The sequence below is a fragment of the Nicotiana tabacum genome, chromosome 8 (assembly GCF_000715075.1).
Source record: "Nicotiana tabacum cultivar K326 chromosome 8, ASM71507v2, whole genome shotgun sequence".
NCBI lineage: Eukaryota > Viridiplantae > Streptophyta > Magnoliopsida > Solanales > Solanaceae > Nicotiana > Nicotiana tabacum.
Window position 1 is genome coordinate 50,624,915 of NC_134087.1, and position 24,116 is coordinate 50,649,030.

At 41.3% G+C, this 24,116-nt stretch overlaps 2 protein-coding genes across 3 annotated transcripts; one reads left to right on the forward strand and one right to left on the reverse strand.

The window, feature by feature from the left end:
- Nucleotides 1-16,625: 16,625 nt before the first annotated feature.
- LOC107786199 (ubiquitin carboxyl-terminal hydrolase 3) lies at nt 16,626-22,708 on the forward strand. 2 transcript variants are annotated; one of them, XM_016607647.2, is made up of 9 exons: nt 16,626-16,785; nt 17,338-17,469; nt 17,584-17,622; nt 18,530-18,641; nt 19,108-19,166; nt 19,253-19,327; nt 19,650-19,698; nt 20,443-20,519; nt 22,448-22,708. In XM_016607647.2, exons 1-9 carry the CDS (start codon nt 16,714-16,716, stop codon nt 22,532-22,534), a joined length of 702 nt encoding a protein of 233 aa, XP_016463133.1. In that variant the 5' UTR covers nt 16,626-16,713; the 3' UTR covers nt 22,535-22,708. The 2 variants fall into 2 exon arrangements, with proteins under 2 accessions (XP_016463133.1, XP_016463134.1); XM_016607648.2 differs by having other exon boundaries at nt 18,536-18,641.
- A 467-nt stretch (nt 22,709-23,175) lies between these two features.
- Nucleotides 23,176-23,888, reverse strand: LOC107786198 (oleosin Cor a 13-like). The gene has a single exon (XM_016607646.2). It carries the CDS (start codon nt 23,773-23,775, stop codon nt 23,371-23,373), a length of 405 nt encoding a protein of 134 aa, XP_016463132.1. The 5' UTR covers nt 23,776-23,888; the 3' UTR covers nt 23,176-23,370.
- Between the last annotated feature and the right edge of the window lie 228 nt (nt 23,889-24,116).

The window sequence follows — 24,116 nt, forward strand, 5'->3', positions numbered from 1 at the left end:
CTTCGCGAACACGAGACCAACATCGCGAATACGAAGGGCAGCTGGCCTGTCTCACTCAACATCTCTTCGCGAACGTGAAGAGCAAAACTCTACAACACTGATCTGAAGAAATATGCAACTTTCAAAACAAAAATTTGATCCGTTTAAGCACCAAAAACCCACCCGAGGACCTCGGGACCTCAACCAAACATGCCAACATATCCCATAACGTCATTAAAACTTATTATAACCTTCAGAACGCTCAAAACAACATCAAAACACCAAAATCACATCGGATTCAAGCCTAAGAATTTCAAGAACTTCCAAATTCGGCTTTCGATTAAAACGTCTACCAAACCTCGCCCGAATGACCTGAAATTTTGTACACATGTCACAAATGACACAACAGACCTACTCCAACTTCCGGAATTCCATTCCGACCCCTATATCAAAATCTCACCTATCAACCGAAAAATGCCAAAATTCCAATTTCGCCAATTCAAGCCTAACTCTATTCCGGACCTTCAAAACACATTCCGACCACGCTCCTAAGTACCAAATTACCTCACGGAGCTAACCAAATCATAAGAATTCCAATTCGAGATTATATACTAACAAGTCAAAACTTGGTCAAACCTTTCAAATTTTAAGCTTCAAACTGAGAACTGTTCTTCCAAATTCATTCCGATTACCCGAAAAACCAAAACCGACGATTTACACAAGTCAAATACACCACACAGGACTAGTCATGCCCGAGAACTGGGAGCGAAGTGCAAAAGCTCAAAACGACCAGTCGGGTCGTTATAGTGATATAATTATCGCTTGCCCTTCTTATGGAGATGCGAACTGGTGATGGTTGCTTGGACCCCAAACCTTCACGTAGTTGCCTTGTAGAAGCTTCTGATGGGAGCTTCCCTAATTTTGATGGCTCATTTGGATTGTATCCAACTTTTTCAAATAGCCTGTAAGCATTAGGATCAAAGCCTTCATCTATACCCTTCATAGGGAGTGCCACAGTTAGTGAAGGATTTTGGGCCACAAACCCTACAAGTATCGTTGAGGGCAACTTTACTGCCTCAATTTATTTGATCGGAAGAGTTAAATCCCTTAGCATATTGGTTTGGAGTTTGGCCGATTCTCCCTCATCTTTCTTCTTTTTAGGGACATAGAGAAGCGCATGAGTTACTTTCTTGCCATGAGACACAATGTTCCCTTTATAAGATTTATTTGAGCTACGGTGCACTTCCTCAGTAACATCTTTGGTTTTGTCGGCAACCACCGCAGCCTTCTCAATCGTGGACTCGTCATTCTTGCCACTCATGACATCATTGGATTTTAGCTTCTTCACAATGCGGTTCTTTAGGTAGAACTTTGCATCAGCGAAATGTGATTCAACCTCGGTGAATGGCTCGTCATCAATAACTATCTTCTTCTCGACTCTTCCCTCGTAGTATTTCAAATGTTGATGGTAGGTAGATGGAACCACTTTATTCTCATGTATCCAAGGCCTTCCTAGCAATACGTTGTATCAAGTCTTTGCATCGATTACATGTAGCCATGCACTTGATTGCATATCTTCAATGGTGATTCCCAACCTGATCGGACTTGTGGCTCTTTGCCCCCCTTGGTTGAATTCTTGGATCATCGCATGACTTTTCGAGAGTTCGTTCATGGTATTACCAGGTTCTTTCATAGTGCAAATTGGCAAGATGTTCACTAAGGATCCTCCATCAACCAAAATTCGATTTACCCTTTCATTACGCATATAGCCAGCCAGGTACAACGGGCAGTTATGAAGAGTGTCACCTAGTAGAAGATTGTCATTTGTGAATGTAACTTTTTCCTCGCACGTGTTAACTTCTTGAGGAATAGACTCGATGAGTTTTTCTGAAGTTGGTGCCAAGGGTAGTTCATCACTCTTTTCTTCCTATTTATCAGCATTGCAACAAGAGGCCTCAATACCATCATGGGAAATCTTCATGTGGAACCAACATGGTAAGAAATCCTCCAAAGTCACTGGATGTCATGGATTTTGAGGGTGGTGTACCTCCACTTTTGCTTCCTTCAAATGCCTAACTAGATTCTGTTTCATTTGTCTTTTTACCATCACCTTCCTTGTTGGTTGTTCTATCGATTCTTTTTGTGGGCTCTTTCTGTGGCGCCTACAACGAGTCACCAACGTCCAACCTTCATCATTATTAGGTTGATCTACTTCAACTTTGTTGTTCTCCAGCAATTCTTCATCTTTACTTTCTTTAAAACTACATAATTCATCCAGATTGAATGAGCCAATGGTGATAGAGACTTGGTTTGTGCTTGTTTTCTCATCTTCAAGCACGATCTTCTTTTCACGATCCAAGTCCATAACTTTGTCCTTGAAGACAAACCACTTCTCTAGAGGGTGGATCACAAGTCGATGGTATTTGCAGTAATTTGGGTCATTCGTTTTACCAGCTTCATTTGGACGCTTCATCTCCGGAAGCTCAATGAGATTTAACTCGATGACTTCTTCAAAAATTGTTGCACATTAGAATCCAGAAATGGGTACTCATTCTCTTGCATTTATTTTAGAGTCAACTTCCCACTTGATTTATCTTGAAAAGAAGTGGATTTTGTACTCTGCTTCTTGCTCACCTTCATTGTGAACTTCATAGGTGATATGTTGACATTCATAGCTTCTTTGATTTCAGACCTCGGTACAAACTTGCTCCATTTCCTGACTTTTTGCTTGTCATTCCATGTGTGAGGCTCATAGATGGCAACCTTTCGTTTTCAGCGGAGGCAATGCTTAACTCCATGTCGTGGGCATGAGTCACAAGTTCTTCAAATGTGCTAGGCTTGATACCTTATAAGATGTAGCGAGTCCCAAATGCATGCCTCGGATGTGCATCTCTATGTCAGAAGCTTCACTAAGCCTCTCTTTGCAGTTGAGGCTTGCATTCCCCTAATGATTAATAAAGTTGATAACTGGTGACCCTTTCGTTGATGGGTATTGGTAAGTTCTATCATACTCACAGTACATCTCGTGCTATAAAAGCAATTGAGGAACTCTTGCTCTAGTTGATCCCAGCTATCAATAGATCCACCCTCGAGGTTAGTGTACCAGTCAAAATCATTTCCTTTTAGTAAGTGGACAAACTGTTTGACGAGGTAATCTCCATAAGTCCCAACATTATTGCACATCTCAACAAAGTGCGCCACATGTTGATTTGGATTACCTTTACCATCAAACTGTTGAAATTTTAGAGGCTGATAACCAGCAGACATCTTCAACATATCAACCCTTGCAGTGTAAGGCTTTGCATATGTAAGGGAGGATAGTGTAAGGCTTTGCATATGTAAGGGAGGACTTGGTAGCAACTTCATACTTGTTTTTAATGGTTCATTCAATGAACTCCTTCGGTTGGTCGATTGGAATCATCCCTTCAGATGAGACAGGGATAGCCTTAGCGGATGCTACTTGTCTTGGGGAAGAATCACTCTCTAGAACTTCTAGGAGCTTGCCAAGTGCGTGGGTAGATACTTCTTCCATCAAGATTCCTGCCCTACCTATTAGATTGTTGATTCTAGCATCTTGATTTTGCATGCACTTGGTCAAGCTAGTGATTGCTTCCGTCAAGTTTGCCAATTGCTCCTCTACAGATGAAGTATTTGTCACTATGGCTTGCATGATTATCGTGGACGATGAAGAGTAGCATGGATTTTCACACAGATTGATCCTTGATTGGCTAACTCTATATGGTATAAGTGAGGAGGATCCATCACTTAAAGCATCATCATCTTCCTTCACAGTAAACTGCTTGGACCCGGAGAGGTCAAGCAGAGCAAGAGTTTTCTTGATCTTTTCAGCAACATCGCTTCCTCCTTCAGGTGCGTTTGTGGAAGATCTTGCTCTTTTTGAGGATGAAGATCCGAAAACAGGGGTTGATACGCACGACACTTTAGGTGCTTGTTGACCTAATGAGCTTACTTTGCTCCTCATAACTAGTCCAAAGCTTCCAAAGGTAACATCGAGGATGTTTTCCATATCAGCATAGAACTTGGAATTAGCAACCTTAGTGGAAATTGAACTAGAGATGATTTTCTTTGAAGCCATTTCAATATTCTTGAACTTTGGTGATTGAAAAGTTGAGATGAGAAGTAGAGATTGTCCCATTGGGCGTGCCTGAATTTGTAGACAATAAATTTGCGTCGAGAAAATAAAATCAGGACCGACAATATTGCAACAATCATAGTATTTTATTTCAAATAATATGGATGTACAATCTCTATGGATTCTCTGATTCTTCTTTCCAATAGTAAATGAATTCAAGGGCCTTTGAGCTTGATCTTGAATCTATATTTGTTTCTACGAACGATGATCTTGGATTCAACTGGCACGAACTTTGATTTGAATTCGTACTCCTTGAATCATGATTTGTTCTTCGTTCTTGAGCTTGAACTTGATTTCTTGAACTTGAACTTGATTGCTTGAAGCTTGAAACTTGTAGAGAAACTTGCGGCGTTTGATCCACGAGCTCTCTCTTGCTTCTTGTTGTAACTTCTGGTGTCTTTTTTGGGTTATGAAGACCCCTATTTATAGTTGTGGGAGGGAAGAGTTATGATAAGAACAAACTCTTTCCAACCAATCAAATCAAAGTGTGACAAGGCCGCATTTGATTGTCTAGAATATGTCACTTGCACACGTGGCGCGATTTCATTAGCCTTTTAATGTGACTTCGCATGCCTTGTCATTTTGACACGTGACATGATCCTATTGTCTCTTCCGCTTGACTTGGCGTGCAACGTCTTATGGCACATGGCACCAAACTGAGCCTCTAGGAAGATGACATCTTGGGCTTAATGAAGTGGGCTCATCACTTTAGCCCAATGGATTAAGACTTATTTATTTAATTATAGATATATTGGACTTATATAATTAATTCAATTATATTAGCCCATAATATTTATTTGGACCAATTTATCTTGAATTTAAAATATAGTCCAAATTATTTTATGGATTTAATTTTAATAAAATTTATATGCCTACACCTTCTTCTATTGATTTCTTTGAACTAAAAATACAGAAATTTGTTCTTGAAGAAAGCACTAATTATTGAATCTGAATTCTGAAAATTGATATTCAACTGCCATGATTGTTAAAAAAACTTCGCATCCTTTTTTATTTGTGAAGAAAATATAGTTTATGCATTTGTTTTTATTTGGGTCAACTGGTAGTTACGATTCTGAAGGGATATATCGTGCAAGCGTGAAGGGTAGACAGAATCTTAAAAATCCTCCCTATATTCGAGGGGTTATAAAATCGTGGATGTTGGGAATAGGCTTGTTTACCGTAAAAATGGTAACAACAATTAAATTTGTAAATGTGATTCTAAAAATATGTGATCTATTCCCAAGCTAGTTGTTAGAGCAGTTGATGCTAATAATATGGAGTTTAAAGACTAAATACGAGCTAAAACAAAGTAATAATCGAACCAGAGGGCCTGCTGCCCAAACATAGGTCTGGTTGGTAAGGGACCTCGGGGTCGACGTCAGGGTCGAGCTCGACTATCGGGGATAGTCGCGGGTGGGATAACAGTTGAAGATATAATTAAACAAGGCTCTTTATGGCCACTATTAAGGCATATGTTGAAGAACAAATAAGAAAGCGATGGATATTAAGGTAACTTCGAGCCAGTATTAAATGGTAAACAAAGAACATGCAAGAAGATAGCAAAGCTAAATAACTTCGAGCCAGTGAGGGCAAGCGAGTTAGAGAGGAGATAGAGAGAGAAGATATTATTGCACTTTTAGTAGAATGGTTGGAGCTCTTCCCTTACAAGGTATTAGCGACTCCCCTTTTATAGAAAAAGAGGGGAGTCTAATCTTAGTACAAGATATGTTGTGTGATACAAGAAATAGGATGGGACAATCGGCTAGCTCTGTGATGCGTGCTTGGGTTGATGTCGAGCCGCTTGAATAGACCTGATCGACCCCGGATGCATTCCTCGAGGGATCCCTGCATTCGCTGGGGGTTTGGCCGACATTATCCTTGGCGGGGTACCGCTCGATCTTGAGGGAAGTGACTAGCTCGAGATCCTGGGCTTCCGGGGTCACCCTTTGAGGTATTCAATCGAGGAGAAATCGGTCTACCAGATTTCACCGTATACAGATAGTTTCCGTGTTTCTTAGAGGGAAGTGACACTACATTTCTCAATCCCCCATAATGATATCGTGTTGACGGTGCAGCCCCCCTTTTACAGGTGTCGAGGCATTTTGCCTTCCCGTTTCTCCAGGATTACCCGAAATATCGCGATTCTTCGATCTTCTGTTGATATCGGTTCAGCTTCTATTAACGCATTAATTGCGCCTACTGTTACGTTTTCCGAGGGCGGTAATAGCACCGTCAGTTACTTTGCTCTCCCTATAAATGGGGCTTTTCGTGGTTGAACTTTTATCCAAATTTCCTTTGATATCCATCTTTTCTTCCTTTCCTACTATCTTGAATTTCTACCATCTTGTCATGTTTGAGACCGTGGCCTTAAGGGTTTGCGCCGTGTGTACCGTGGCCCAACCCTCAGTCCTCTTTCGATCGGGCGGAGTTGTACCGATGTGATGCTATTGTTGTTGTTGTTGTTGTTGTTGCTACTGCTATCATTGGCCCGGGGTGATGAAGTAGGGGATCGATTTCCTCCGGCCCCGGGGGTACTTTGGATTATGTACCTCTGCTCAAGAGGGGGCTCGGATTATACACCGCTGCTCACCCTCCTCCCTCGGCTCGGCGTGTTTCACCCCGTTTGGATTCCAGGGAGGTGTATCGGCAATCTCAGTCGGCTATTGTCTTCCAGGCCTAGCCAAAATTTTCACCCAGCCACTTCTCGTGTTCTTCCGGCTTCGCCTTCGTCCTTTTGCACTTCTCTCCTGCCTTCCTTTTGAAGATGCTATTTCGGGAGGATTGGGAGGTGGTCCCCGAGGGGATCGAATTTGGAAGATTTTATCTTTGAGGTCATAAGCTTGAGAGGATGATGATGGAGACGCAACATGAATAGGCTAGATCCTTAGGCTCCTTTTGTATGCGTATCACTTCTTCACTTTTTTGTAAGGGCCCTCTGTGGGCTTTTGTAATCATATGTAATGTAACCATATGTAAGTACCCCTCGAGGGTCGTTGTAAACGAACACTTGTATAATACAAAGACATCTTCTTGATTTCTTCCTTCAACACTTGTTGTATCTCTTTATATTTTTGGCAGCTTTGAGTGAACGATCCTATTTCGCCGCCTGTGATCTTGGCTTTGAGTATTTTCCTCGGCCTTTGATCAATAAAATGGCTTCACGTGGGATCTTTTGTGATTCCTCAAATCGGACCCAAATTAAGCCAATAACCTTGGTCCATCGGGACCCTTTTCCTATGTGAAAATGCGGATGACATCTTTGGGCCTCATAATGGTCCTTGAGAAGAGGCTTTCCAGAGGACTCGCGGTCACGGGACACCAGTGACTTCCTGGAAGCGATCTCCGAATGGAGGCCTAGCCGTGTTTCGGGTCGTCTTATTCATTGCCCGGAATCTGTTTTGCATGGGCGCTTGTTAGGGACGCCCATTTCTTCGTAAACTAGCCTTCTTTGGCGGAGGCCTCTTGAGACTGATTGCCAATTTGGTGAAGGCATTGTTTTTCTGCTGGGGCACTGTCTTGCTATGGTAGAGGTCTTTGGGGTTGAGCATTACCTCGAGACTGGAGGCAGTGCTGATGGTAGGTGCCTTTGATTGGTGTCAACTCATTCCAGCCCTTTTCGTATGCAATCGTGAGGCTCCTTCCACTTCTTGGGGGTCCTTGGGATTTGCTAATTTTGTGATGACGGTAGATCACTCCCTTAGCAGTTTCTTATTTGGTGCACGGCAAAGGCCGAGCATGGTGATAGATAAGATATGTGCTTCATAATCATGAAGGAGCTTTTATCAGGGAGAGATATGCCTGCGTTCCTGAGGAGGGTGCATCATCCGAGCCTGGTGTTCCTGGAGTCCTTAGTTCTGGAGTAGCGGTTTCTTTGGGCCATCAAGGGTTGGGCCATCAGGAAGGTGCTTGATCGTCGAGTAAGTTTGTCGGCTTCACCTTGCGGTAAGTTTCAGCATTTCCCCCATATTTCACGTCTTCTCTTTCTTATAGGGTTTTCCCTTTTTAAGACTCCAACAGACCCATGCTTTGAGTTGATCCATCAAGGGGATATACTTTGGAGGGCCATGGACGAGGGTAGGCCCTTTGGGCTTCTTGGTGAAGGGAAAGAGGGATCGAGTCGGTGCACTGGCGGTTCATGAAATATCGGAGCCCGTATTACAGAAATCTTTTGGTGAGGCATAAGTCTTCTTATGGTAGGCATTTTGCCTTTTCGATATTAGGAGCAAAGTCGTTCGAGCTAGGAATACCTGAAGTATCAAATGCAGGCTTTGAGCTTCGATCTGAGTGGACGTGATTGTGAAGCTGTAACTTGATCCCCCAAAAGTTTGGATTAAGAACAACCGGTGCCCGGATTGGTATAGTACTAAGCTAGTCTGAGGATAATGAAGGAGTGGCGACTTGTTGCCAACGATTGAGTCAGGTTGGGATGAGTCTTCGAGGGAAGTGCTCGCCGTGGATCCTCGGGGCAGGCACTTTGAGGAGACCCATACTAGGGGTTCCGCCTTTTTAGCAGGATTCGTTTGAGTGAAGGTGGTCGGGCGTGATGCCCGGTTTGCTCATTGCTGATGCCACAAAGAGGGAGGCTGGGGCCGATAGGCGCAACCCTTTAGGGGTGGAGTGTAGATTTCGCCACTTTGTATTTTGCATTATGTAGAGCATGTTTGTAGGCGGAAAGCGATCTTTCGCATGTATATAAAATGAGAGAAATTTTGAATTTTTACCTTTTTTCTATCTCTTCCCGTATAGCCTTCGATTCGGCGGGCTGGCTTCCGTGTTTTGGTGGGATCCTTGCGGGTTCGGAGTAGGTTAGGCAGGCCCGGGGGCTTTCAAGTGCGATCCTTTATCCGAGCAGGTGTTGGGGCCTCTATGTGTTGCCCGGCTGTTTTAGGCTCGGTCTCTGAATCAGGCCTTTATTTGAGCTTTCCTGCCCTTAGATCTTTTGTGCTCGTGCGGGCAGATGGTGATTGTCTTCACTTTTTGCCCTTGGGTATTTCGCTATTTCAGCTATTTTGGATCCAGTCTACGAGTCGTGTTGCGATTTGAGTTTTAATTGGACTTTAAGTTCTTTCCTGCCTACATGGGCGGACAATGGTGGCCTTCATTTCTGTCCCTCGGGCGTCTTGTTGTTTCGACTATTTCGGGTCCAGTCTCCGAGTCGTATTGCAATTTGAGCTTTAGTTTGACCCTTAAGTTTTCTCTCACCTGCATGGGCTAGGGGTGTTCAAAACCGAACCGAACCCGAAGCTTAATGGCTTATTGGTATCGGGTTAACGGTTTAACGGATGGGGAACGGATTGAATTTTTTTTATTAACGGCTTATCGGTTTGGGGGCGGATTATTCAATTTTCTTAACGGATAATCCGTTAACCCGTTAAGAATATATATATATATATATATATATATATATATATATATATATATATATATATATATATATATATATATATATATAATTTATTTTTATATATTTATCCATACATATATTAAATAATCAAAAACCCTTCTTCCTCTAGTACTCTATCAAAGTGAATAATTTACCTCAAAACAAAAGAAAATGCATATTATGTTAGTTTTATTTTTCACTTGCGATGAATGGGATTCAACTGATAACACATCTTAAAACCTTCAGGACAGTTCCATAAAGCAGTCAAAGACCACTCAACCAATGATTCAAGTAAGAACTCAACAGCTTTCCCCTTGTCCCAATTAAGCACATGCCTAACTTCTAAAACCTGAAGAAGGTTATAGAGCAGACAGTTAGAGGAGTTAAATATAACAAGACAGTAACTTTCCTGCTGCCATGCAAAGTGCAATGCAGAAGCAGGCTCAGATGGGTACCTTTCGGCCATGTGTCGATCACAGACGTGGCTAGTGTTTTACCAGTTCATCAACAGATTCTCCAATAATTGACCAACTATGTTATAATTTACGCAAGCACAAAACAAGAAGGGATAGAACCTTCTGACAGATAAAGAAGAGTAACATAATCTTTCACTTGGATTTTAAACCAAATTAACAATCCATACCTTCTTATCTACGTTACGATAGTGTATAGAAACACAGAATTTGTTGTTCTCAACCTTTGCTCCCGTGATGTCTTTTGTGAGCTCAACAAGATATATAAAAACCTGCTTGAGCATAAATTGAAATCACTGTTATATACCGAGTGCTGCCAAAAATATCAATAATTTTCTTTTAGCACAAAACTAACAAACCCTTCTTCCTCCAGTATATTAAATTTTATTTTATTTTGTTTGAATTAGGCCGATAAACTGCCCGATAACCACCCGATAAAATCTAAATCGATACCAATCCGCCCGATATCTTATCGGGTGGCTAGCGTATTAATACATTTAAAAGCTGATAACCGATAAGCCAAACCATTAAGAGTAAATAACCGCCCAATCCGCCCGATAAGCAGCCCTAGCGTGGGCGGTAGACGATGGCCTTTTGTGCTTCGGGTCGAATTGACCTTACTGGTGGGTGGCCCAGAGGCTCACTCGGCTGGCGATAGTGGCATTTATGCCGTGCCCTTAGGCATATTGTAGTTTAGCCATTTCGAGTCCAGTCTCCGAATCGCATTGCGATTCGAGCTTCAATTGACCCTCAAGTTCTTTCCTGCTTGCATGGGCAGATGGCGATAGTGGCATTTATGCCATGCCCTTAGGCATATTGTAGTTTAGCCATATCGGGTCCAGTCTTCGAGTCGCGTTGCGATTCAAGCTTCAATTGACCCTCAAGTTCTTTCATGGCTGCATGGGCAGATGAAGATGTCCTTTTGTGCTTCGGGTCGAAGTGACCTTATAGGTGTATGGCCCAGAGGCTCATTCAGCTGATTGACAGTGGCATTTATGCCGTGCCCTTAGGCATGTTGCAGTTTAATTATTTTGGGTCCAGTCTCCGAGTCGCATTGTGATTCGAGCTTTAATTGACCCTTAAGTTGTTAATTTTTTAGTTGGCGATAATGGCTATTATGCTATTTTGGACGTTGACGCCTTTTAGTATGTGGACCGGAGGCTGCATAGTTAACTATTTTGGATCCGGTCTCCGAATCGGGTTACGATTTGAGCTCATTTTAATCCTCAAGTTGTCAAATTTTTGCTGGCGATAATGGCTCTTACGCTGTTTGGTCGTGGAGACCTTTTAATATGTGGCCCGAAGGCTTGTTTAGCTGGCGACAATGGCTCTTATGCCGTTTTTGCCCATGGGCTTTTTGTAGGCTTTGTTTTCCGCTCGTTAAGGTCTTTTGAAAGATTTTTGCCTGACTCGTCGTTGGTTCTGGAAGAACCTCGATTTCAAGTCGTTGTCGATAATGTTTCGAGCACCTTAGAAGGTTTATAGCTCGTGAGTAGGTCAAAGCCTTGTGATTTGGAGCTGACATGGTCGAAGCTCATTTTTTGCCTGTTGAGGGAAGCTTGTTTTATCTGGTTCTTTCCAAAGTACATTCGAAGTAGTGACTTGCGATTTTTGTTTAGCGACGGCCGGGCATCCTCGAGTCGCGTTAGTATGGTTGTATCAACCGTTTTGACCGTAGTCATATGTATTTGGCCGTTGCCATTTTTTATCCTGAGTGACAGTTTAGGCATCTACACCGAGGGTATGTCCTTTCAGGATTCTTACAAATGTGACGTATAGCCTAAACTTCGAGATTTTCATGTCTATTGAGGTCTTATAGTTTGTCATGCCTGTTGAGGTATTACAGTTTTTGTAGAATAGATCTGGTTATGCCGAATCTGCCCGCTAGGGTCTTACAGTTTCGGGTTTTCCAGCGCAAGGCGATTGGCGATGATCGACAATCTTCGAGTCATCGAATTTGTTTAAGCGTGAAGACCGCTTTTCGTGAGCTCGGAGTTGCCTTGTAGGGGATTTATGAGCCCGGAGTTCCGACCCTGGCTTCGTACGAGTGATGAATTGCTGATGCTAAGTCTCCAGCACTTCTGGATGCATTTGGCGAAGGGGTCCCTGCCAGGAACATACTGCGATTTCCCTGTTTGGAGAATGGGGCATTGGAAGACATCCTTTGATCCACCGTCGTAATATAATTTGTTGTGTTGAGTTGACCTATATCGGGTCAAAGCCGATCGCTTGGAGGTTTGTCCTACCTAAAAAATTTTGTTATTTTAGGGCCTCGATCCGGAGGCTGTTGGGGCGTTTGAACTACTGGCACCCTTTCCCGAGTTCTTCGGGGCGTTTCTAGCAAATGGATTTGTTACCCTATTCTGAGAAGGATTTCCCTTCCCCTTTTCTTTTTTGACAAAAGGTATTTTTTGATTGCTCGATACAATAGTACATGTTTTTGCCGACGGGGCCTGACTATATCAGTCGTCTGGTCCGATACATCGTTTTCCTATGGGAAACCTCATTTGGTGTTTTTCAAAACTCCTTCGAGCGGGCAGTTTTCCGGGGGGAATGCCCCTCGCCTATTCAAAAGTTGGCGCAGGGATAGTTTTGAATATTTTTTGTGGAGTTCCCCCTTAAACGGCTTGCAAACATTGCCTCGTTAAAAACCTTGCCGGTAAAATCCCTTCTTCTGGGATAAACACTCGGTCGAAAGAAAAGAGTGCAACGGGTGCGCCTTTGGGGCCTCGAGGTCTTGCAATAGCACTTTCATCCCAGCAGCTTTGATCGGGTGCCTACATGAAGGTTAATTCCGACTTTGAAATAATATTAAAAAAATGGTTGTACTTTGAAACGAGGTATGTTGGCGATGCCTCAGGATCGGTCTATTATAACGGCCCGGGGGAGGAAATGCGGCGTGGATCTTTACTCTGTTTTGTCATGTTCGACTGGGGGCGAGACATGGTTTGCTCGTTGTTTCATTCGGGGGTGGAGGCATGAGCATTGGTATTACGTCGTGTATGGCGAACATTTCCCTTGCCGAGTGTTGCTCCCCGTAAACGGTTTTGATCCCGTCCTTTGTCGGGAATTTTATCACTTGGTGGAGGGTGGATAGTACTACCCTCATGCAGTGTATCCAAGGCCGTCCAAATAAGGCGTTATACCTCATATCTCCTTCGATGACATGGAATTTGGTGTCTTGGGTTGTGCCGACCACGGTAACTAGAAGAACGATTTCTCCTTTCGTCGTTTTGCTCGCCATGTTGAATCCATTGAGGACCTGAGTGGCAGGCACGATTTGTTCGAGCAGCCCGAGTTGTTCTATCACCCTCGACCTAATGATATTGGCCAAGCTACCAGGATCCACGAGTACACGTTTTATCTGAAAAGAATTTACAATAAAGGAGATTACCAGGGCGTCGTTGTGGGGTTGAGATAGGGTCTCGGTGTCCTCTTCGCTGAACGTGAGGGCGTCTTCAGGGATATACCCCCAAGTCCGTTTTTCTCTGGTGATGGATATTTTTGTTATTCTCATTACGGGTTCCTGCGGGGCATCGCCGCCGCCCATGATCATGTGGATGATGTGTTGTGGCTCGTTTGCCTCATTTTTCTTGGTTGCCTCCCTCTCTCGGAATTGATTTTTAGCCCGTTCGCTGAGGAATTCCCGAAGGTGCCCTTTGTTGAGCAGTCGAGCCACTTCCTCTCGTAGTTGATGGCAATCCTCGGTCCTATAGCCGTACGTGTTATGGAACTCGCATACTAAGTTGTAATTTCTCTGCAAAGGGTATGACTGTATTGGCTTAGGCCACTTAGCATCTCTGATCTTGCTAATAGCGAACACGATATCTGAAACATCGACGCAAAATTTGTATTCCAATAAGTGGGGCGTGTTTTTTGGCGCTATGTTTCAATCGAACCTGGTTCTGTTGACGAGCCCTCGAGGGTCCTGTCCTCGATCTTTCCTCCGATCTTTGCAAGGTAGGTTGCGCCTTGGGGCATTCCTTCTGTCTTCGAGGTACGATTGGTACCTTTCTTTGTTTGGTTTCGATTCTTTTACCAGGAATCTATTTGGGTATACTGAGCCTGAAGGGGCTCCCAGTTGGTCGTCCTCAGCCCTGATCTTTGACTGGTACCGGTTGTGGACGTCCGACCAGGTTACAACCGAATATTCGATCAGGTTCTGCTTTAGCTGTTTCGAGGCCACCGAGCTTCGTTCGTTCAGGCCTTGGGTGAAGGCTTGTACTGCCCAGTTGTCAAAGACTGGTGGCAACTCCATTCGTTCCATCTGGAAGCGGGACACAAATTCTCGCAGCAACTCGTTCTCTCTCTGCTTAATTTTGAAAACGTCAGCTACCTTGATGGCTCCAGCATGTGCCTTTATGAAGGAGTCTGCCAACATGGCGAATGAATCTATGGAGTTGGGAGCCAAGTTGTGATACCACATCATGGCCCCCTTCGAAAGTGTTTCTCCGAATTTTTTTTAGCAATACGAACTCGATCTCGTCATTCTTTATATCATTACCTTTTACTGCACAGGTATAGGTAGTAACGTGTTCGTTGGGGTCGGTGGTACCGTTGTACTTAGGGAGTTCCGACATTCTGAACTTTTTAGGAATGGGCTTTGGGGCCGCTTCCTCTGGGAACAACCTCTGTATGAACTTATTCGAATCCAAACCTTTTAGGACCGGGGGTGCTCCCGGGATTTGATCCACCCTAGAGTTGTAGGTCTCGACCTTTTTATCGTTGGTTGCAATCATCTTCTCACCTGACTCGATCCTTTTGGTGAGGTCCTTGAGTATTTTCACTATGGCGGGGTCAGCCACTGACCCATTATTGCTTGATCTTTCGGGTACTTGCTCGGTGGGGGGAGCTATCTCTGGTGCCACTACGCTGGGAGTTCTCGGATGGCTTTGCAACTGGGCAATGGCCAGTTGCTGTGCCTGCAACATTTCAAAAATAACATGAAGACTAACTTCCTATTCTTCTCGGGCCGGGGTTTTTTGAGCTTCATGTTGGTCGTTGTGCCGTATGCTCCTGTTGGTGTGAGAAGTTTCGTCGACTTGCTGTGCGTTCTGTGAGTCTGCGTCCGCTAGAATCGGTCCGGGCGCGTTATCTGGATTCTGTAGTGGTGCTCCAGTGACCGGGACAACCCTACCATTTTCCCCGTGATTCTCGAGGTTGTCGTTCTCGACTCCGTTTACCGAGCCGGACATTTTGACTTGAAATCAAAGGATCTTGGACAAGAAAAAGTGTGAAAGATAATGTGCGTTTATGTAACGAAACTAGCAAGAAAATAATCACTATTATTTTTAGCCCCACAGTGGGCGCCAAACTGTTTACCGTGAAAATGGTAACAATAAAATTTGTAAATGGAATTCTAAAAATATGTGATCTATTCCCGAGCTAGTTGTTAGAGCAGTTGATGCTAATAATATGGAGTTTAAAGACTAAATACGAGCTAAAACGAAGTAATAATCGAATCGGAGGGCCTGTTGCCCGAACATAGTTTTGGTCAGTGAGGGACCTCGGGGTCGACGTCAGGGTCGAGCTCGAGCTCGAGCTATCGGGAATAGTCGGGGGTGGGATAACAGTTGAAGATATAATTAAACAAGGCTCTTTATGGCCACTATTAAGGTATATGTCGAAGAACAAGTAAGAAAGCGATGAATATTAAGGTAACTTCGAGCGAGTATTAAGTGGTAAACAAAGAACATGCAAGAAGACAACAAAGCTAAATAACTTCGAGCCAGTGAGGGCAAGCGAGTTAGAGAGGAGAAAGAGAGAGAAGATATTATTGCACTTTTAGTAGAATGGTTGGAGCTCTGCCCTTACAAGGTATTAGCGACTCCTCTTTTATAGAAAAAGAGAGGAGTCTAATCTTAGTATAAGATATGTTGCGTGATACAAGAAATAGGATGGGACAACCGGCTAGCTCTGTGATGCGTGCGTGGGCTGATGTCGAGCCGCTTGAATAGACCTGATCGACCCCCGATGCACTCCTCGAGGGATCCTTGCATTCGCTGGGGGTTTGGCCGACATTATCCTTGGCGGGGTACCGCTCGATCTTGAGGGAAGTGACTGGGTCGAGATCTTGGGCTTCCGGGGTCACCCTTCGAGGTATTCAATTGAGGAGAAATCGGTCTCCCAGATTTCACCGTATACAAGCCTATTAATGCCCATTGTTTTGGGCTACTACTGCCAAACTAAATTTAAGGCCAATAAAATGCCAATTATAGTTTAAGCATTATTATACGGTGTCAATTTCTCTTATAAGAAATACAATCACTTTTACAAAATTACTTTATATACAATTTATTATAAATTTTTAACTTTTTAATTAAATTAGATACAACTTTTGATATGCCTAAAATATCTCATTATAGAACTTGAAAATAGAAATTATACCAACTAACACATAATCCTTAAAATTCAAAATAATCTCACAGTTCCGTGTAGACTATTAATTTTCCAATATTACATTTTATATACCATTAATATATGTAAAGAACTATATGACATATATTTTTAATTTTTAATAAATATAATATATTAGTATACTCAAATCATATACTAGTATAAAATATAAAAATTAAAAAAACAGAAAAGAAAAAGGGGTCGACATAAGAAAATGATAAAATCCCCACCATAAAGCCTTTCCCAAAACTATATATAAAGGGCACAAAGCGGTCGTAGTAGAATACAATACAGGTTTTTGTTGCAAAAACAGAGAGGAAACGAAATCCATGGCGGATAGTGATAGTGCTTGCTCTAAGAGATGGCTTCCTCTTGAAGCTAACCCTGATGTCATGAATCAGGTACCCCTTTGTTTCACTCCTTTCGCTTATTTCTTCGATTTTAAATAATATTTACAATCTTGACTGGAATGAACCTAATACACCCTCCGTACCAAAATCATGATGTACCCAATTTTTCTTAATCATAAATCGGACATTCCTTAACTTTTTAATAGTAAAAATTGCAAATTCATATTTTTTGAGTAGTTAACAGACAGTTAAACAACATACTAAAAATTGTAGTCAAAGTAGTAATACTGTCATGTAAAATGGGATCTGGGAGATTAATGGTGTAATTAGAAGTAAAAATGCAGTAAACCTCAAAATCTGATTTGTATCTGCTAATTTGATCAACCAAGTATATTTCCTATTATGTCATGAAGTGGTGAGTGCCCTTTAGCTGATGAAGTAGATTTTTTATAGTTTGGCTTCAGTATGTGAAGCAACAACGAGATGGTATTTCTTAACCCAGGCTGAGAAGCATTTAACAAAAAATTATACAAATGAGAAGGGGGAAAACCTTATAATGACATTAATGAAGTTTCTACTTTTTCTTGCTTTTTCATTGAGCAGTTTCTGTGGGGTCTTGGTGTTCCACCGGACGAGGCAGAGTGTTGTGATGTTTATGGGTTAGATGAAGAACTTCTGGAGATGGTGCCGAAGCCCGTGTTTGCTGTTTTATTTCTCTATCCTCTCACACCACAGGTTTGGTGTTATTGTCAATCTAACGTTTTTCTGTGCAAGATTTGTAGTTCAGTTTGATGTTAACTGGTATAAATGTCATGATCCTGGTCAGCTAATTAATGTCGCATTGTACAGAGTGAAGAAGAGAGAATACAAGAAAACAGCAAAACAAAGGTGATTTTAGTGACCATTACTTTATAAATTACAGCGTGTCTTTTAGTTCAATGCTTCTGTTTTAGCTTTTATTCTTCTTATGGATGAATGTTAACAGGAACTTTAGCTCATAAGTTCCTTCATGCATTGTACACTTGATGCACATCAAATTGTTTCCATGGAGTAAGATAAAACTTGATTCGGTTAGTCAAATTATGCCATGAACTCTCTTGTTTCTGAGTGCGCTACTAGCCGGTGTTGGTCAATTGTTAAAAATGTCATTTTCCCTGCTTTTACTTTAATGCAGTTTTTGATGTGAAACTTTGTATATATTCATCCTAGGAATTTCCTCCCCCCTTTTTTCTTTTTTCTTTTTTTGGTCCTCTTTTTTTTTTCTTTTTTTTTTGGGGGTCCTCTTTTGAGTTACACCACTATGTGGGATTATACTGGGTATGTTGTTGTATTTGTTGGCCCTCTTTTGAGTTTGGGGTCCCTTATCAGTTGCCAAAGTCCTTTCTCTGTCTTGGATCTGATTATTTCCTTTGTTCCTTTTTGGTTGTTTTCGTGCTCTGTAGAACATTCTCTAGTTCTTTGAACTGTGGTTTATCTTGATTGGCTGCTCTCGTAAACCATACCACTGTGTCTAGGCAGTCCGTTAGACAGGTTGTTTGCTAAATGGGTTTTGATAGACACTGCAAGGTGATGCTTGGTGAAAACAGGATCTTTAGTTTGTATTTACACCACTCACATAAATCAATCCTCACTACAGCATCCATTTTCCCCCTCTAATTGTCCCGAGATACTTGATAATCTGTTTCTCCTCTACTTATTAGACCGAGTTGCACTGTAGCAGTTTGAGCGTATTTTACTTTTATGTCATTTATTTGGCTTCATAATTCCATAACTATTCTTGAGACGTTGCTGGCAGGTGCAGGATCCCAGTAGTACAGTTTACTTCATGAAACAAACAGTGGGAAATGCATGTGGAACAATTGGCCTTCTTCACGCTATTGGGAATATCACCTCTCAGATAAAACTTAGTAAGCCATTTGATGTTTTATATATTTCATGAACTGGTTCTTGTCATGTAGGTTTCTACTCTTTGCATTAAATAAGTGATCTTAGAGGCGGGATCCTTATGATTTTCTGGTAGTACCATAACTGGATAGATGCACAAGTTGTATAGTACTGTTTCTTAGGAGCTTGATTCGTCATGCCATAGTTGATTATAGTGTTAAGGGGAAGGCTTTTAAGTCAAACTATTAACATAGTTTGTGAAAGGCCTGACTGGGGAAAGATCTTTGAGGTTTTTAGTGGTTAGATGAAATTCTCTGAACTATGATAATTACACAAAGCTCCTTCATTATTGACATTCTTGTCAACTTATAAAGATATACTTAATTTTTTCTTCATGTTTACCGATATCTTTTTTCTCTTCCCTTTTGCTGTCCTTGTTTTTCTGTTTCTTTTTCCCTATTTTTGACATGCTTATTTTTTGTTATTTAGCCGAGGAGTCATTCTTGGATAGGTTCTTTAAATCAACTGCTAGCATGGATCCAATGCAGGTATCAGTTATGGCTTCATTGCAGTTACTGACCAGTCACATCCATCTCTTCATCCAATGCTAATACATTCGAGTATAAATTTGCAGCGTGCTTTGTTCCTTGAAAACGATAGAGAAATGGAAGTTGCTCATTCAGTGGCAGCTACTGCTGGTGAAACTGAGGTCAGAATTGAAAAATAGGTGTTTCTTGTATATCTCAAATAAACAGTTCTCATCCTAACTCCACCTATGTGAGCTCGCATAGAGGTAGGAAGTTCGATTAAAGGATTAGGGTGGTGGTAGGTTTATTACTAGTGTAACAGTAATCATATCGTAAATCCTGTAAACACAATAGATATAAAGGATTTGTATAGATGAGTCTATTGGAAGTGATAAGTCTTTTTGTCGGTTTAAAATCTTATGTATATGACATAATGCATGTCTATATTTCTTTGCGGTGTTTTTCATGTGTTATGTGCATCAATCTTGTGAGCTCTTTATGCAGGCGTCAGAGGATGTGAACACTCATTTCATCTGCTTCACGTGTGCTGATGGTATTTCCTTCTCCACCCCGTTTGTGTGTGTGTGTGTGTGTGTGTATATATGTATATATATATATGTATGTTTGTTTGTTTGTGTGATTCATAGAATTTTGCTTTCTGCTTTTTTAGTTAAAAAGGGAGTCATTTGTCATTGGGAGTGTAAACTAAGCGCTTGGGCATTACAAACTTTCTGCTAGACTGCTAGTCTATATTAATATGGCTTTGGTGTAGAAAGTTTTCATTTACATTTTCTTTTTTAAGTATCGTTGGGAGTCACCTGTAAGTCCTCCATTTGTAGCTGTCTGCACGATGTGTTTAAGGTGTTCCTTTGATATGAAGCACAGTAGCACCTAGAGGGTCTGGGATCTCCATCACTTTACATTTCACTAGCTGTAATTTTCTTGTAAAAATGTAGTAGAAGCTTGTATTTGTGCTAAAATAATGATTTCAACATTTCTGCTAGGCCAATTACCTCCTTTAGATAACATTCTGCCGTTCATTGATACTCACGGGAAACCTCTTCTTTACTCTGTTTAACAATAACAAATTAGGGAGCACTAGGAGCAATTTAACGTTATGGGAGATCAAACATATTGCATCATTATTTGTTTCTGGTTCTACTTGTCATAAAAATGAAGACTATGTCTTTGTCCACAACTTCAATAATAGTGATTGTTGTCTAGACCACTCAGCTTTGCTTGACCCAGCTCCTGATGGCTGAAGAGTCGAAAGTTACACAAGCTTGTCATATTGCAGGACAACTCTACGAGCTTGATGGAAGGAGGTCGGCACCTATTTCACATGGTGCATCCTCTCCAAACAACTTATTGAAGGTAAGTAAATACGTCCCTGCTCTGCTTTGAGGAGAAGGAAAATGTATTTTCATAAGCATCACATGACAGACTTCGTGATTGCTTTCTTTTTAAGTTCACCGCCTGATGATAATTTAGTCCAAATTGTTGGGGAAATCTGGTCTAATTTCCGTGTTTCATATCCAAACCTAATTCCCCTTAATTTGCCTAAAAGATGTATGGAACATTTTGAATCTTACAAAATTAATTGTGATGGAAAAATTGAAAATTAAGTGGCACTCTACCTGTTCAAAATTAAGCAGTATACTGTTTGTGGAATCTGGTGAAAAGAGGGACTTGTCAACTATGTTGCTCGGACTCTCCAAAACAGCTGCCGCACCTGTGTCGGATCCTTCAAAATACACTATATTTAGAGGATCCGACACGCACCCATCGATATTTTCGGAGAGTCCGAGCAACATAGCTTGTCAATTATGATGATTCGCGACAATATTGAATTTGTTGAATATGTCCTCGTAGATATGTAGTGGAATGAGATGGGTGCAAATGGAGTGAATGAATGTAGAGGATTCATGTTACTCTATATGTAAGCAAGTTGAGCCAGAGAACTGTCACAAAGAAAAATGGAAATGCCCTATTTTCTTCGAAAGCTAGAACTCTATATGTACTGGTATTTAGGCGTGACAATATGATAGTTTGAAAGTGATAAAATGGAAAGTAGATAGATCTAAAATCAAACTGAGTAAAGTTATCTTAGAAGATCTACAATCGTTCAAAATGAATGTAGATTTAGCTTAGAAGAGAATAGAATAGAAGCAAAAAATTCATCAATTAATTGGAATTAAGCTTTAGTTGTTGTTACTCGTACATTGAATTTAGTGTTTTTCAGAAGTCCTTTTATTTTGTATGGCTGTAGAGATTAGTGTGGTATTTTCAGAACATGTAGTTTTGGGTTGTTTCTAACTGCCTATTATCAGAAATTATAGAATTATAATCAGATGGACCTAAAGCAAGTAGATATGGAGGATTAATTCATATAGCTAATCCAAACTAACTTGAGATTAAGATTTAGTTGACTGATTGATATATGCTTTTGTTATATTCCTTTGGGAGTGTAGTGATGTAAGTTGCCAAGTTAAATGTCCTAAAATATATCCATCTTGGAGGCCTTCCATGTAGTTGAATTTTTGAACTAAAGCCCTTTGCCCTATCAAGATGGATCGGAACATGTATTCAAGCAGACTGTAAGATTTCCATTCTTGCCAATGTCTCAAGACTTGGAAGGAGATATATTTCTTTCTAACCGAACATCCTTTAATATTTTGACACAAACATTTCTGACGCGTAAAGGGAACCTTGCATAATTGTATATTATGAGCAAACCAATGATTTATAGTCCTTGTGTGAGAACAACAAATAAGCAGGCAGAATGGCACCTTGAAACAATTGGGTGCAGGTAATTGGCCGCGGAAGATTTCATAGCATTTCTTAACTCCTAATTGAGCTAGGTTGATCCGCTTAGATAGTGTTGGTGCAGCTTATTAGATTTATAGGATTATGTCACGAGTTTTACACTCTGTAAGGAAGAAAAAAAAGAAGAATCTATTCAAGGATGTGGGACAGTTCAAGAGAGAAACTACATAGCGAATGAGAATCAACTCATTCACAGACGCACTGCACTGCTTTGAGACAACCTTCATTTGAAAGATGGGTCCATTTGCTACTTTTAGTTTATTCCTTCTACTAAAGGTAGAGGAGGCTGATTTCGCAATGAATCTGGTAAACGAACAAATAGGTTCTTTTCATTTTCCATCATGTCTGGTCCCTTTCATCTGCCCATCATGTAGCTACTATGGTTGCATTAGTGCGAGGCTCACGTTACTTTAACGTACATTGACCATGTCTTTAGAAATATCGTGTTGACGTATTGCCTTACTCTTTTATTACAGGATTCAGCTAAAGTTATCCAAAAGATGATCGAGAAAAATCCAGACTCAATCAACTTCAACGTTATTGCCATTTCAAAAAGAATTTGAACAGAACAGAGAGCTTTATGGCTGAAATTTTAGCTTTGGGAGTGTAGTGTATAAGAGCTAAATACGTATTTATTTCTCACCCTTGACAACACCTTTTTCTGCTTTCTTCGTACCATGTTTCTTGCTTTTCTTGTTGGTGATGCATATATCTGCAATCAGATTACTTCCGAGAAACAAGTATGGCGTATAACTCCGCTGCATGTTTGCAGTAATTTCGCTGCTGGCCAACAATTTTTCTGCTATCACTGCCAGATGGCTTTTACTTAGGTTGGTCATACATTGCATATTTGGTTCTTACCTAGAAGTTTAAAGGTAAAACGGACATTGGCGAGGAAATGGTCCATTACTATAACGCAAATTCTTAAAAGATAATTTGTGTTATTACACAAATTTATCAACAAATCTTAAAAGATAATTTGTACTATTACTCAAATTTATCAATCGGTGCATGTTGATTTTTCCGTTCAGACAACAAATTAAAGTAAATCGGGTCAAACCCTGTAGTTTTATTTGTTTTGTCTAAAAGCATTAACCTTCTTCCGTCAAGGTTTCGTTACAACGTATGTGTTCTGAGGGGAAAATGGCGAATGTACCACGGAACTAAAAAGATTAGGGTTCAACCAAAATCAGAGACAACGAAATTTGGGTAAAACAAAGAACAGACTCATTAAGTGAAAGTAAATCTTGATACAGAACCAGTAACAGCTACCACAAAATCCAACAACATTTCCCTATCCAACAAACACGAGACTCACATTCTCACACAAAAACCGATTAACAAACAATTAAAAGGTGCACATGCATGCATAAGAAAATTAAACTCATCTAAGCCCCTCTCAACCCTTAATCTGTTGCCCTGCTTGATGTCCCAATTGCTCCGCCTTCTCCTTCACATCATATGCTGCATGCGCAATTTTATCCCTCGCATAATCAATCTTGGAAGCGCCGATCGGATGCTTCCCTGTGACGTATCTGTACATCCAGTAGAAAACAAAGGAAGCAGTGGCTCCAAAACCACCAGTAGCCAAGAACCCCGCAAGGATCAACCCAACGGTTATCACAGCTGGTACAAGAACAGGACTGAATATCACCAGCAAAGGGGTAGCCACAGCTAGGCCGATAACGGTGGCCGCCAGCGTTAAGCTGGAGAGCACCATGAGTGAGCCACCCACAGTGACAGCAGTGGTGGTCTTGGCCACCTGACGAGAGAGCTGCTGCTCAGGGCGGGGTTGAATCTGCATTCTTCTTTTCTCTTGTGAGAATTAATGAAAAGAGATAGAAATGGCTATATGGAGTTTTTAGTGGAGAGAAAACAGAGGATATAGATGAAGAGTGGGAAAGCAGAGAGGAGAGATAGAGGTAATATAGAGTGAAGAAGTAGATGGGGATTTGCATGGTTGTAACTTGACAGATAGAAGGGTGTTACGTGTTGAGTGTTTTGAATTTGCATGACAAAGAGGTGTTCGTTGATTGACACGTAACGTTTCTTCTACAGACTGAAATTGAGCTGGCTATGGCATTTTGAAATATTTGCAGGCGACTTTATCAAATAGGAAAGCTCTAATTTTTAAAATGTGGCAAT